We start from the raw sequence: 15,985 nt of genomic DNA, 5'->3' as shown, positions 1-15,985 counted from the left end.
TTGTGATTTTTAAGGTGCATTATGCAACTTTTAATGTGGAAAAAAAAAGTTGATGTTGTCCGTATTTGACCTTGTAATGACCCAGCAGCTGTATGAGTGGTCAGCATGGCACCTTTATATTGGATCACGGTGGTCTCTACAACTTTCCAGGACCAATTGTGTTGTAGGTTTTCTGGTGAGAGGGTCCATCAGCAGAGAAAAACTTCCAAACAATAGATCCCGGAGCATCCGTGACACCATTGGGATCAAAAGTAAAGGCACCAGGCTGACCACTCATCAGCCGTTGAGTCACTACAAGGTCAAATACACACAATTATCAACATTTTGTTTCACTTAAAAAGTCTCATAATGCACCTTTAAAGGAAAAGGCCACCATTTTTCCATACTGAGATATGTTCTTACCTGAGCTTAGACAAGTTGATGTGTACCTGCGTGCCCGTGGAAGAGCGTGGTAGCTTCCAACTTCACCCCCGTTTAGAGCTATAGTAATATGTTGGGAGAGGCCAAATGCTAACAACATCTGTGGTCTTTTTGTGTGACTGAGGGCACACAGTTCTTTCATACTGTGATATGTTCTTACCTGAGCTTAGATGAGTTGATACGTACCTGTCTGGTCTTTGTGTTCTCATATATAGTTGGTAAAAATGTTCAGGTGAGACATTTCAATGTGTCTTTTGAAAGGGGGACCAGAATAGTTGTCTAATCTACCATATAGACTTTCACAAATAAAAATACATCAATACTTTTCAGACAGTTTACAGACTTCAGAAAATGGTCTTTGCCATGGAGGTATGAAGACAACCTTTTAAAACACAAACTTTGTTGCTGTGTTTTCATATTCGGTTGCCATGGATTCAGTACCAATAAAAAACCTAGACAGGATTGTGTAAAGATTGTGAAAGTGCAGCCTCTTGCTCTGCTCATGGATTCTTTCGACATTTGGACTTCCCTTCGGTCAGCCTGAAGGATTAAGCCTCCACTCTCTTACACATTAGTCACAGGAGTCACTCTTTTCTTCGAAGCCCATTTGCCATGGAACTCTGAATCCTTGTCCGGCTGGAAACGCGGGACTCTGGGACAAACTGATGTATGAATATTACTAAATAATATGTGTTAGGTCAGTACTTCATATTTGGTTGACTTGCATGTATTTTGATGTCAGGACAATGCAGATCAAATGGCCTAATGAGTTTCATATTTACTGGGATTCTTGTTGCACCATTAGCTGTAGGCCGTCTGGGGAGAGCGCGCTGTCACTGACTCAGAAAATGAACTCAAGATTTCCAGAAAATCCCCCGGCTTTGGGGACAATATGATGGATGCTCATCTTGTTCCCGAGTCATTTGTAAAGCGGTGCGTGGATAAAGGAGCCGCTGTTGGGCCTGTGCTGCGTGAACGCTATTGTTCAGGCAGCATCGGCGCTCACTATATATGGATGATGTGGTCGAGACAAAGCCTGTACACAAAGGGGAAATGAGCAAGATGTGAAAGACCAATTTCTCAACAATCTTTTACACTTGAACTTTTGTAAGATTTGATCAAACTTTTTAAATGTATCTTTATCTAATTAATAGGTAACACATAACTTTACTTGACATGTTTAGACAGTCCTCCTGAGCCGTCAACGCTTCATTTCACAACTGACAGTGACTTCAGCAGCTGAACTCAATCTTATTTGTTGAACTTACTAAAGCTAAATTAAATTAAATGAGCAAATAAAGTAAAGATAAGGTGAAGACAACTGATCACACTGTCTTGTGTGTAGATTGTAACAACGCACACTATTATGACATTCACCATAACTGCCTTTAAACAAACTACCTTCAGACCCAGACGGCAGGAGCTCGGTTCAAACGTGACACGAACAAACACCCACTCGATAAAACAAACCCCTTCGTCCGTGCTTCTAAAAGGGCTGTGTGATTCTCCCCTCAGGAGCGGGCTTCCTCAGCTGCTCCTTTGATGACGGACTTTGCGGCTGGATCAGGGACAAAGACGGCGACGTGCACTGGGAGACCACGCCCGATCCATCAGGTAAAGTCAAAGGCCACATTTTATCAGGCTGGAACAGGGGGATTGGAAACTTTCAAGGATTTGCTGACGTCAAAATCTCCTGCGAAGGGGAAGGGGCCAAAACTGTGGGGGTGAGAGAGTTTTATCCTCTCCCTCTCTTATGGTGCTGACAGTTCCAACCAATGTTGTTTCATGTAGAAAGTTCCAATAACTACAAGGTTTGTAATTTTACCCTTTAATAGCAGATAAATTGCTCTCGATTTTCACTTTTCCAGATTCAAACCATATTCTGTTTGGAACATCATTGCATTACATGAGCACATCCTACTTAATTTCCTTCTTCTCAATCACAAGTCAGGATTGAATTGAATTGAGGGCTGTATCCCGCCCTCTTTGCAAGTTCAAAGTGATGCAAATAAGACATGCTTGTGTGATAACCTCTGGCCCGTATTAAATGGAAACAGGAGAATGTTTTCTTTGGGTTCAGATGAGGAAAAGCCTGAGTGAATTGCATGAGGGAGGGGGGCATAGACTAAACAGAACGGCACATACTGGCAGTGTTTAAGTTCTATGTTTGGATTTAGCGAGAAGTGAAACTCGTTACACAAGTTTGGGTCAGAAAATAGAAGTTGGTGCAGACGGTAGGAAAGACACACTGAATCTCCGATATTTTTTGCCAGACCATTTTTTAAATAAATCCTTATAGAAAGAGGCTTTGAATCTTTACTTCTTTACGGGACCCAGAGACCTGAACACTCACACACATTGTGGTATAGTTTGACCATTCAACTCTGGCTATGCTTGAATTGGTGGGGTTTTGCAATTAAGGTCGCACATCCACAAAAAGAAGTGTCAAGATGGAGAGGTGGCTTTGGTATGAGTGCACAGGACATGTAAAACGGCCTTGAAGATGAATACAACTCACCTGAATGAAAGCAAGTCCCTCCACCTGCAACTTACATGGTTCACGATTCAGTGTTAATTGTCCCACATCAAAGTACAAAACATTTACGTGCTGTATGTTACTCCCAGCGTGGAGGGAGATTAACAGCTGCTGGCCCAACTCGGCGTTGTTAAATGCACACATTGGAGGCTCATTACTTATGTAGAAAGCCTCGCAGGCCCATTGACTCAGGCTTTCCTGTGGTTAACGCCGAGCTGCTGGATAAGCAAAACACTGCCGCATTAATCAGCCATTACCCACAAGAGCTCTTACCTTGAACTCTCTCAGCGGCGAACATGAATTAATAATGCCAATGTTACTGCATTGGGTTAAAAATTAAGTCGAGCTCAATTTGGTGTGTGTTGGATACCTGTGTTTATTAATGATCAGTTTGTAGGTTCAGCAGGTGAATGGGTAAGTGACTTCAGGGAACTGTAAGTAATGGGCCAAACACAGTTTTAAAATGAGAACTGAAGCACACCGAGGGTCATTCTGAGCATCATATAGTCAATGTTTTGGTGTAGATTAGGGGTCCCCAACTAAATCAGCTCGAGGTCCAGACATATGCACTCATTGCTCTTGGAAATGTTAAAACATGAACACAGGTTGTCTATTTACGAAGCAAAACTGATTAATGAATCAAAATAATATAAATAAAATAAAGTTTACTTACTTACTTACTTACTTATGTATATTGAGAGGATAAAAAGGCTTTGAGGTCCAGACTAAAGCCTATGTAGGTCCGGATCTGGACTCAAGTCCGCCAGTTGGGGACCCCGGGCGTAGATTAACCATAAGAAGATGATTGATCAATGGTCAAGAGAGTTTGTGTAGTCCTTAAGTCATCCAGGAATTTTCCATCAGCAGGTAGAGAACCTAGCGATTGTCTGTAATCTTCTGCAAATCTGTGGTAAGATGACAGTCAAATTATTTTTCTGTTCAGTGGGAGGAAAAAGTGAACCCTTTGGGTTTTTCTGACATTTCATACATTTCTGCCTAAATTGTCATTCAAATCACAAGAATGAGTAAACAGTGTCTGCTTATACTAATATCACCCACACAATTACATGTTGTCATATTGTTATTGGCCACAACATGTAAACATTCACAGGACAGGGAGGAAAAAGTAAGTGAACCTTTGGATTTATGTTCTAGTTTAGAATCAATGCCACTGTAGATTTATATCTGAAGCCCTTTTTTTTTTTTTTTTTTTTAGTTTAAAGTTCTGCTCATGTTTTGACTGTTCTCATTCTTTGAAGTCGTTTTGAATCTTTTTATTGTACAAGCCCACTACATTAACACTGTACAGTATTTATATTAAAGTCCATGAAGAAGACCCATTTTAACAAACAGGTCAAGCAGGGGCTGTTCAACATGATGTATGTATTTATTTGTGTATTTATTTATTTTTAATTGGAAATGTATTTGCCTTTTAGGTGGCAGGTACCTGACCATACCGGAGGTGGGCAACAAGAGGACGGGCAGGGGAGCGAGACTGGTGCTGCCGCTGACCCCGCCCTGGAACGACGGGAACCTGTGTCTGTCGTTCAGGCACAAGCTGGCCGGGCACCACGTGGGCATGCTGCAGGTGTTTGTGAAGAAGGGCAAACAGTACAGTCCGGCCGTGTGGGGCCGCACCGGGGGCAACGGGTGGAGGCACACTCAGATCACCCTCTGGGGAACGGGCCTAGAAAGCGTAAGTATGACACGATAACGCTACAGATAGTTATGAATGCATGAGCGGTTACGTTTCAACAGTATGGCATTTCGTGCACCTGTCAAGGTTCTCGTTCTCTTTATTATCTTATACCCAGTAGGGGGAAAAAAAACAATACCCACAGATTGCGGAAACAGCGCCTTAAGCCTCAGTGCAATCTGATCTTACAGATATCATGCTCTTTGTGTCTTGGATGATCCTGCCTTTCTTATGTCTCACCTTTGCCTAAAAGATGTGACAGCATGAGCCGTGTAAAGCTCACCCCAAAGAAATGTTGTAACCAAGGCATCATAGAACAGAGGCAAGTTGAGGAGGTAAAGCAGAAAGTGCTCAGTCAATCAGTCAATGGAGGATACAGATGTTGCGCCTAAAGGTATATGTAAGAATAAAGTGATGCAAGGCTCGGGTAGAATACATAACAGCTCAAATGTAAATGTTTAGTAATATTGCTTTGGTGTATCTGAATTGTTGGAACATGGCTAATGAAATGTATGTTATTGCTTGTTGTCCCCAGGTCATCCTGAAGGGGGAGCGTGGGCGCGGACGGAGCGGAGAGATGGCTGTGGACGACATCACGCTGAGGAAAGGCTCGTGCACAGAGGAACACAATCTGAGAAGACTTTGACTGGACACACACAATGGACACTAGGCATCGAGGAAGGGGGGGGGAGGGGGCTACCTCAAAGACAAGTGACTGTAGCGATGCCCTCTCGTCCTGCCTTGTCCGTCAAATTCACCCCACTATGCTCAACCTGCGAGTGGAGAGAGAGACAAGACCACATCCCGCAGCTTTTTTTTTTTTTCCGTTTTATTCTGTCCATTCTTAAACCTGCATGCGCCTATTTCCCGAGGAGATGTCTGGCTGTGGTCCAATGGCAGTGCTAACAGACCTACTTTTTTGTGCACATAATTTATTCCCACCCAGAGAGATCCACATTTAGGCATCTGCTCTGCCTTTGATCCATTAGCCAGGAGCTATAGCTTTTTTATTTGCTTGAGTTAAAACATTTGGCCAGAGGTGCTCCTTGATCAGCAAAATGAGGGAGGCGGGTTTTAAGCCTGGATTAGACTGATACATATGTAAAAGGTTTTTGCTCCTTGTCTGATCCCCAAATCGGATAACAAAAAATGAAAATGATCCACATAGAATTTCTTAGTACAGCGACCTCCCTTCGGCTATTTTGAATAAAACAGCACTTTTTATTTTTAAACTTTGAGTTCTCACTGTTTTTTTCTGATGTGGTTGAAAAAAGACACTTTAAACTTTTAAACATATTTTCCATCAGGATGTTTTATTGAAGGCTCACACAATACTGTCAAGTCTCTGCAGCCCTGCTTTTGAGATACTTGAAACATGTCACAGTCGATGAGCATAATTCTGACACTTTGCAAATCAATGGTTCCTTTCTACAGCTCAGTCCGTGCTTTGTTATATTAAGTGCAGTTTGTTATAAAGACAACTTTTTAGGCTTTCACAAAATGTATAATATAAATGTATGTAGTTGTGTGTATGTACATACTCTAAGATCTATGATCTCAATCGTGCTGTGTTTTTTATGGTACTTGTGTGATGCATATTCGTTGCTCTGGTTGCAGCGTTCATACAGATAAACCTTGTGGAGACGGCAAATCTCTGTGTTATGGTACAGTAATGCTTGTGACTTGCAGAGCATAGTTGTATTTGTTTATTCTCGTGAAGGCCACAGGTTCAAAGGTTTCTATAAGCATGGGTTTATTCACCACATTCGAGATACACTGTTTCCTATATGTAAATAAAAGACATTTGATTTCACAATGGCATTTTGGTGTATTTTTCCTCAGGGCCCTATCTTACTTTACCTTACTTTAAAGAGTGTATAATATACTTTATACTTCTCAACAACTTTATCTGTCCCCTGTCTGATGTGGACTTCATGATGTGTCTGATCCCCAATAGTCTCAGACGTCTGAGACCTTCACAGAACAGCTGTATTTGAACTGACATTAGATTACACACAGGTAGACTCTATTTAGTCATTGGGTCAACATTTGATGATTCAGAAATCATCAGGCAACATCTGAAGGCAACTGGTTGCACTTAAAGGAAAGGATGCCTATACTTTTGCACATCACACTTTTCAGTTTTTCTTTATAAAAAATAATCTAAATCATATATGCATTTCATTTCACTTCCCGATTGTGTGTCACTGAGTGTGTGTCTTTCACAAAAAAATTCAATTTAGTATATTTATGTTTAAAGGGACTATAGGGAGTTTAAAAATGTTAAAATTATGTATTTTCCTCCCCCTACATGTCCCAGCCATGTCCTAATGTGTAGAATGAGCTCAGACCTGTTCACCACAACTGCCTCTAAAATCCTGTACGGTCACTCAAAAATGTGTCACTTCGGTCCAAATTGCCGTCATGCACGAGCTTAATATAGAAGGTGCAGTTACACATATGGCCTGAGGTGGCAGTAGTGAGTATAAAATGGCGAACTTGCATCCAGCCCCTTTAAGGTCCATAGTATGGCAAAATGTCGAAAAGTTAAAGGGGGGGGGCCCATACTTTTGCATACCACTGTATACAGACAGAAAGTGCACATTCCTGAATACAACCACCACTAATGCTCTAAACATTCCCCATTCACAGACACAGTCCATGACAAAGATAGTATCACAATAACATGGTTTATAACATTCGTGACACATGTTCCTCAATATTATGCACCTATTTACCATTCACATTCACTTTGCATAAATCCAGTCTCTGAATTTACAACTCTGTGCTAAGCCTCATGCTTTGTGCCAATAAGCCATACTCCCGGTTGCGTTTATTTTACACTCTCTTCAAATGCCAACATCACACAGAACACTGATTTTCCAGCATGTTTTGCCTCATCAGTCACACACGGCACATTGTTGCCAAGACTCCCCGGTTGACCTCATTGTTTAGCATCTTTATCAATCTGAAACGACCTGGAACCAGGGCACTGCAATATGTCAAGTATAATGCTGCGAAATGTCAAACGTGACTCCCACAGCTCCAGCGGTGGACCACGGGGAACAAAGCCAATATGCCGTCATTAAGATCAATCTGATCACCAAAGGGTTGGCAACTTGGTGACGGAGTGAAGCTCACCATGGTCCACCACGAGTCAGTATTCAAAAACAAAATACTTTGCAAGCAACATGATTTATTTCAAAAGCTCGGCGGCAACAAAAGGAGAGTTGATCTACAAACAACCCATTTAGAAAATTTGAAAAGCATACCCCGCATTGCTGTCAGACTGTTCATTAGTATTACACTCTTTGTTATGAGCAGACCCATATTGTTTTGTGATGCTGCTGCTGGTTTGAAGTCGCTTTCTGCTGATTTGTCAACAGAACCGTTTACATGATGCTCTGTTTACGACGGGAATTACTGTAAATCATTATGTTGCGTCGGGCTATTTGAATTCAATAGATGACACCACATATTCGCTGGAAGCATTTTGAAGACAGGTTTGTACAGGACAAACTGTGTGTGTGTGACAGGACAGGACAGGACAGCTTTCATTTCCTCTTTCTTATCCAAACCGCTCTCATTTGACGCAGGATCGAAGGCGGCACAAGGACAGCGTTCATGTCGAATTCAGCAAAAGCAATGTTGCTGTGCATCTGCTGACCCCTGTTAGGCTACAAAAGCAGTCAAAAAAGAATAGAAATAATAAAGAAATGCGGCTTCAAAATACAACTCAAAGCAACGGATGACGGATTATAGGAAACAGCTCAATGCAAGCAATCCAAATGATCGCACAAAGAGAAGACAATATCGTGTATTTGCAAACAAAGGTGTCACATATGTCATAGTTGGCTTTGTTTTACGGCAGAAATCATTTCGCTTTTCTGGCTTAGATGTGGTTTGCACCCAGTTTAGACATTATTTGTTCTATTTCAGATCCTTTTCAGTTCAGCCCTGATTTGATCTTGATTCTAGGCCTGGTGGCACTTTGAAGGTCGAATATTTGGTGAGGTAGTACTTGGAATCCCACATTTCATTAAATGAGGAAGTTGTGGTGAAACAGTGCCCAAGTGATTGTGAAATTTTGGTGGCCAATCTTTTTTTTTTTAAAGGTCACAGAGGTCAATGGACTGAAAAATAAACGAGCAAATCAAAAACTATCCCCAGTTCTTGCATGCAATTATCACACATGGAAACACTCAATTCAACTTCGTAAATCAAGTCAGAGAAGAACCTTATAGTAGCCAGCAGACAAGGCGCACACGTCGAATGAATCATCTTTTATAGGCTCACATATGGGCTGCAGTTTTCATATGGAGTGATGGAACCGATGATTGTCCAATGTTTTGTCTTGAAGATGTGATAAAATGCCCAGAGAGTCATTCTTTTGCTGCTGGCTGGGTTATTTGGGACAAAGAGGATGAGCAAACAAGACTTTTATTAAGATAAAGGAGCAAGGCTGAAGGAGGTCCACACAGGGATGTGTTTGGTCTGTGGTCCGTCAAAATGTTGAGTCAGTAAATAAAGACGGATGCCTCTTTTGCAAGGAAAGAATGATAAAATGATAGTAATGTGAATCATTGTAACACATAGTTTTATTAATGTCTATATTACCTTTTGTTAATTGGGCGGTCTTTTAACAGATTAACCGTTAATGTTATATGATAATGCCTGATCTCGACACAGATGCTAAGCAGTTTGGGCCGGGTTCGGACTGGAATTTGGTGAGTAGTTGGTGGTGGTTGGATTAGCGCAGACTGGTTTCAGCTCAGCACACACTACACGACTTTTATGCCCGATTTTGGTCTTATTCTCAGTCGTGCCAAGCCTTCTTGAGTCGTGGCTAGTCGAAGGCAGTTGCACAGAGTCGTGGACTGGACTCGCGTTCGAATCGTGTAGTGTGGGCAGCAGAAAGACGCGACTAGATTCCAGTCGTAGGAAATCAAAGGTTTGATTTTTATGAGCATGACTTTGGACGCACAGGTGGAACATGGGTGATTTTACTGTCCCCAAAGCGAACACAGAGAATGCAGCGGCCAAATGCCGGAGTGAAAAAAAAAAAACACCCCAGCGCCTCCCTTTTCATTTCACGGTCAAAACAACGGCACAAACAACTCATTTCATGGCCACAGCCCCACACAGAACAGCACAACTCTACATCCCCAAAAGTTCAAGAAAAACACCTTTTCCAACTACATTTCAACCGCAAGCAGAGTTTAATGGCGGCACTTACTGAGTTTGGACACAAACTTTCCAGCTACTTTTCTCCGTTAGCTTCTCTCCGCTTTCTCCTCCGTCTCGCGGCTGATGGTCCGTCTCCTTTTCTTACTAAATCCAAAGAAATACGTCCCGCATCTTCGTGTCGCCGACGTTTATCTCCATTTTGACAGAACTACAGGCAAGTTGAAGGCTTCGTAGCCTGCAGGAGCATTGAACTGTGTTGTTGTGATGCCGATCACATGACACTGTTGACACTGTTGACCAATCGGGAGACAAACATGTTCCCCATGTTCATGAACAAAGGCTTGTGTTTGCTGATCTGGGGTCAGTTTTTGAAGCCGCAGGAGAAATGAAGCCGTAGAGAGAACAGACTCGCTCTTATGATTCTCAGTCATTAAGTGTGAACTCCCAGACGTTCTATAATCGCACTAAATCCAATCCAAATTGTGTAGTGTGTGCTGACCATAATCGCACTTCTGTAGCTTTCCACCAATTAAATTCACATCAACCCAAGTTCATCTTTGTTGTATTTTTAGCAACTATTCTAGGCTAGAGGTGAAGAAGTATGTTTGATATCAGGGAAAATGATCGATAAGCTTATGCATTGAGATTGCTGATTATTAATATTTGCCACAAGCAATACAGTTTGGGGTTGGGGCCCGAACGCGAGCGTCTGGTGGCCGGGTCTCTGCCCACGGGGCCCGGCCGGGCACAGCCCGAAGGGACGACGTGGGCCCGCCCTCCTGTGGACCCACCACCCGCAGAGGGATCCGTAGGGGTCGGGTGCGGAGAGGACTGGGTGGCAGTCAGAGGCAGGTGCCTCGACGACCTGGTCCGCATGCACAGCTTCTGGCGTTCGGGACATGGAACGTCACCTCGCTGGGGGGGAAGGAGCCTGAGCTTGTGCGGGAGGTTGAGAGATACCGACTAGATATAGTCGGGCTCACCTCCACGCACAGCTTGGGTTCCGGATCCCAACTCCTGGAGAGAGGCTGGACTCTCCATTTTTCTGGAGTTGCCCGCGGGGAGAGGCGGCGGGCTGGGGTGGGTTTGCTAATATCCCCCCAGCTCAGCCGTCACGTGTTGGAGTTCACCCCGGTGGACGAGAGGGTCGCGTCCCTACGCCTTCGGGTCGGGGACAGGTCTCTCACCATTGTTTCGGCCTACGGGCCCAACATCGGTGCAGAGTACCCGGCCTTCTTGGAGTCTCTGGGAGGGGTACTAGATAGTGCTCCGACTGGGGACTCCATTGTTCTGCTGGGGGACTTCAACGCCCACGTGGGTAACGACAGTGAGACCTGGGAGGGAGTGATTGGGAAGAACGGCCTCCCCGATCTGAACCCGAGTGGTGTTCTGTTATTGGACTTCTGTGCTAGTCGCAGTTTGTCCATAATGAACACCATGTTCGAGCACAAGGGTGTCCATAAGTGCACGTGGCACCAGGACACCCTAAGCAGGAGGTCGATGATCGACTTTGTAGTTGTGTCGTCTGACCTCCGGCCGCGTGTCTCGGACACTCGGGTGAAGAGAGGGGCTGAGCTGTCAACCGATCACCACCTGGTGGTGAGCTGGATCCGCTGGCAGGGGAGGAAGCCGGTCAGACCTGGCAGGCCAAAGCGTGTTGTGAGGGTCTGCTGGGAACGTCTGGCGGATCCCTCTGTCAGTGGGGTCTTCAACTCCCACCTCCGGAAGAGCTTCACCCAGATTCCGGGGGAGGCGGGGGACATGGAGTCCGAGTGGACCATGTTCTCCTCCTCCATTGTCGATGCGGCTGCTCGTAGTTGTGGCCGCAAGGTCTCTGGTGCCTGTCGCGGCGGCAATCCCCGAACCCGGTGGTGGCTGAAGAAGGAGTCCTACCTGGCCTTGTTGGTTTGTGGGACTCCTGAGGCAGCTGAGAGGTACCGGCAGGCTAAGCGTGCTGCGGCTCGTGCGGTCGCGGAGGCTAAAACTCGGGTCTGGGAGGAGTTCGGGGAGGCCATGGAGGAAGACTATCGGTCGGCCTCGAAGAGATTCTGGCAAACCATCCGGCGCCTCAGGAGGGGGAAGCAGTGCTTCACCAACACTGTTTACAGTGCGGGTGGGGGGCTGCTGACCTCGACTGGGGATGTCGTCGGACGGTGGAAGGAGTACTTCGAGGACCTCCTCAATCCCGTCGTCACGTCTTCCAATGAGGAAGCAGAGGCTGGGGACTCGGGGGTGGGCTCATCCATCACCCAAGCTGAAGTCACCAAGGTGGTGAGAAAGCTCCTCGGTGGCAAGGCTCCGGGGGTGGATGAGATTCGCCCTGAGTACCTTAAGTCTCTGGATGTTGTAGGACTGTCTTGGCTGACACGTCTCTGCAACATCGCGTGGCGGTCGGGGACAGTGCCCCTGGATTGGCAGACCGGGGTGGTGGTCCCTCTCTTTAAAAAGGGGGATCGGAGGGTGTGTTCCAATTACAGAGGAATCACCCTCCTTAGCCTCCCCGGTAAGGTCTACTCCAGGGTGCTGGAGAGGAGGATCCGGCCGATGGTTGAACCTCGGATCCAGGAGGAACAATGCGGTTTTCGTCCTGGTCGTGGCACACTGGACCAGCTCTATACCCTCCATCGGGTGCTCGAGGGTTCGTGGGAGTTCGCCCAACCAGTCCACATGTGCTTTGTGGATCTGGAGAAGGCGTTCGACCGCGTCCCTCGTGGTGCCCTGTGGGGGGTGCTCCGGGAGTATGGGGTCCGGGGCCCTCTGTTAAGGGCTGTCCGTTCCCTGTATGACCGCAGCAGGAGCTTGGTTCGCATTGCCGGCAGTAAGTCAGACCTGTTCCCGGTGCGTGTTGGTCTCCGCCAGGGCTGCCCTTTGTCACCGGTTCTGTTCATTACCTTTATGGACAGAATTTCTAGGCGCAGCCAGGGGCCGGAGGGTGTCCGGTTTGGGAGCCTCAGGATCTAATCTCTGCTGTTTGCGGATGATGTTGTTCTGATGGCTTCAACGAACCAGGACCTTCAGCGCGCACTGGGGCGGTTTGCAGCCGAGTGTGTAGCGGCCGGGATGAGGATCAGCACCTCCAAATCCGAGGCCATGGTTCTCCACCGGAAAAAGGTGGCTTCCCCTCTACAGGTCGGTGGGGAGTCCTTACCTCAAGTGGAGGAGTTCAAGTATCTCGGGATCTTGTTCACGAGTGAGGGACGGAAGGAGCGTGAGATCGACAGACGGATCGGTGCGGCGTCAGCAGTGATGCGGTCGCTGTATCGGTCTGTCGTGGTGAAGAGGGAGCTGAGTCGGGAGGCAAAGCTCTCGATTTACTGATCGATCTACGTTCCCACCCTCACCTATGGTCATGAGATTTGGGTCATGACCGAAAGGACAAGATCGCGAATAGAAGCGGCCGAAATGAGTTTCCTTCGCAGGGTGGCTGGGCGCACCCTCCAAGATCGGGTGAGGAGCTCAGTTACCCGGGAGGAGCTCGGAGTAGAGTCGCTGCTCCTTCACGTCGAAAGGAGCCAGCTGAGGTGGCTCGGGCATCTGTTCCGGATGCCTCCTGGTCGCCTCCCGCGGGAGGTGTTCCAGGCATGTCCTAGTGGGACAAGGCCTCGTGGAAGGCCCAGGACACGGTGGTGGGACTATGTCTCCGAGCTGGCCTGGTGTCGCCTCGGGGTCCCCCCAGAACAGCTGGAGGAGGTGTGTGTGGATCGGGAAGTTTGGGCATCTCTGCTGAGACTGCTGCCCCCGCGACCCGGCCCCGGATAAAGCGGAAGAAAATGGATGGATGGATGGCAATACAGTTTGGACAAAGAAAATGTGTTACTGTGCTAAACATTATATACTATAATACTTTATTGTCAGATCCAAAGACTTTAGCTGATTTGTGAAAGGTTTTCTGAAATGTAATGTAATTCACACAAGCACATGTCATTTGAAATGTCAATATAAAGTACGTTTGGTCAAGGCAAAGAGTGAGGTATGCCTCATATTCTTGTTAAATTCTCCTGCAAAGAAAATGTTGTTCACATCAGTCAGTGCTGTGTTAAGAGCTACCACATACCACATTCTGAATACCAATGTAATGAGAGTTTGCCTAGCAGCTTTAGAAAATGGACTTTAGATGATTGCAGTAGAACAATGGTAGAAGTCATCAGGGGCGGACAGTCAAATGTGCAGCAGGGCTAATTATGATGGGTCCACCAGCAGAGCCAGCCAGAGGCAGAGCGGGCTCCACCATTACACAGGCACACAAGGTCATACCTGCATTGGAATATTCAAACACAATTATTTTACACTTTGCAATTTTATTTCTTCCCTTAAGAGACCTTTTGTGTGGCACAAAAGTTTGGAAATTATACAGTTTCTTTTGTGGATTTAGGATTTTCACTGAAATGAGTCTACGGTGAAGTAAATAGCAAAATACGTTGTCCGGATTTTACATGAAGCCTCTTCTTGATTTAAGTTGTTCATGATGTAAGTTTCTTTAGATATGGCTTTGAGTAAATGGAAATCTGTATTTTCTGAGCAGCCAAAAATACGAGGATTGATTTACACGATTTCATAGACGACAAAGTCACAACGCGCTTTTACATGAGACAATTGTACATTCACTCCATACTCAGTGGTGGTAAGCTACAGTGGGGAAAAAAAGTATTTGGTCAGTTTCACATAGACATTGTATTGGATTTTGGCCAAATACTTTTTTTCCCCACTGTACGTTTTTGTAGTTTCAGTTTCCCCTGGGGGAGACTGACGGTCCCTCTGACCACCACCATACATTCACTCACACACATCATTCGTCCTGGCCTATTGTACATGTTTTTAGTGGTAAAAGTGGGACTTTGAGCCAATAAATTATAGGCAGCCCCAATGTCTCCTCTGCTTTTGTGTTGCACTCATACGCCTGCAGAAAGTGTGAACATGAAGAGCCTGACCAGACAGGGCACAGCCTGTTGTGAACAGGTGTGCCGGCTGTCACTGGTGGAAACATGTATCTGTCTTTAGGGACCGTTTGAGCACAGAGCAGGTAGTCCTCCGGGTGCACTTGGACGGGATATTGTGCGGACCTTAATCACAAACAGATTTACACCAAAATGCTGCCAAAACCAATCATCACCAGTGCAGTATATAAGGTGAAAGTGTTTTTCTGGTTTTATTCCAAGTCGGCTCAAATTTTGTTCAGGCTCATTTTATGCTAAAGGGACTTTTGTTTGTTGTCAGGGGCCAAACTTTTAGCTCTAGTTGCAATTGAGGATTTACGGCAGTGTTATTCAACAAAAAAAATTTCTGCGCCAGATTTTTTTGAGGTAATTGGGCACGTGGCCGGTCATTTGGTGAATTGAATGGGTCTGATTTAAGGGTTTTAGTAAACCTATTAGATATATGCTTTCCTGATGAGCACATATGCAAAAATACCCCATATTTGTCATCCTTTGGTAATATTTATGTCATATTCAGTCAATTGACCTCACTTTCCGGCACTTATTTTGAGGGAAAGCACTTGTAAATACAATATAGAAGTCAAGTTCCTATGTGATCCCTCACGTCACTACTTTTGTTTAAGTTTTCCTGCTATTTGGCAGACAAACACTGAGGAATTTGCTACCTTTGTGTTCATGCCTCTGCTTGTAAGTTTTCCCCTCGACGCTGGACGCTTCATTTACCCCATAGACACATCACAAAGACACAGTTTGTTTGTTTAATGCCACATTTATTGACTTTTTCTTTGATGATAAATGGAGTGCAGGGGATTTTTCAATGGTATTAATATAAAATAATAATACACAGTACACATGCACACGTTTGTACACTAACCTTTTGCGCTATCCGTATTTGATATTCCAATACTGTTTTTTTGTGTTGTATTTATTTGCAAAGCGTAGCCAATGCGAGTGTATAGGCTATGACCAAATGGATATTTTTTACATCAGTAAGAAAAGCAGTTAATAACAGTAAAAAAGCTATTACAAAAACTACAGATCAATGTCGAAATTTCTAAAGGCCCATATTATCGGTCTCAAAACCTGGTTTTCCATTAGCAAAAAAGCTCTGTGGCTCGCCTTTATTATAAACCCACTCTGCTGGGCTTGACTCCAGTTTCTTTGCTTCAACAGAAAAGCAGGGACACATCACAGATGTGCTCCAGACCCGCT

At 45.2% G+C, this 15,985-nt stretch overlaps 1 protein-coding gene across 1 annotated transcript in view; it reads left to right on the top strand.

Annotated features, from left to right (window-relative positions):
* Positions 1-6,459, top strand: part of npnta (nephronectin a) — a 69,764-nt gene extending 63,305 nt beyond the window's left edge. The window contains exons 10-12 of the mRNA XM_079553843.1: positions 1,936-2,034; positions 4,393-4,652; positions 5,188-6,459. Coding sequence (XP_079409969.1) covers positions 1,936-2,034; positions 4,393-4,652; positions 5,188-5,298 — 470 coding nt within the window. The 3' untranslated portion in view covers positions 5,299-6,459. The remainder of the gene's footprint in view (positions 1-1,935; positions 2,035-4,392; positions 4,653-5,187) is intronic.
* Positions 6,460-15,985: the final 9,526 nt, after the last annotated feature.

This window comes from Gobius niger (genome assembly GCF_951799975.1).
Source record: "Gobius niger genome assembly, chromosome: 3".
Lineage (NCBI taxonomy): Eukaryota > Metazoa > Chordata > Actinopteri > Gobiiformes > Gobiidae > Gobius > Gobius niger.
Note: the sequence above shows the minus strand (reverse complement) of the source record. Positions and strands in the feature narration are given on the sequence as shown.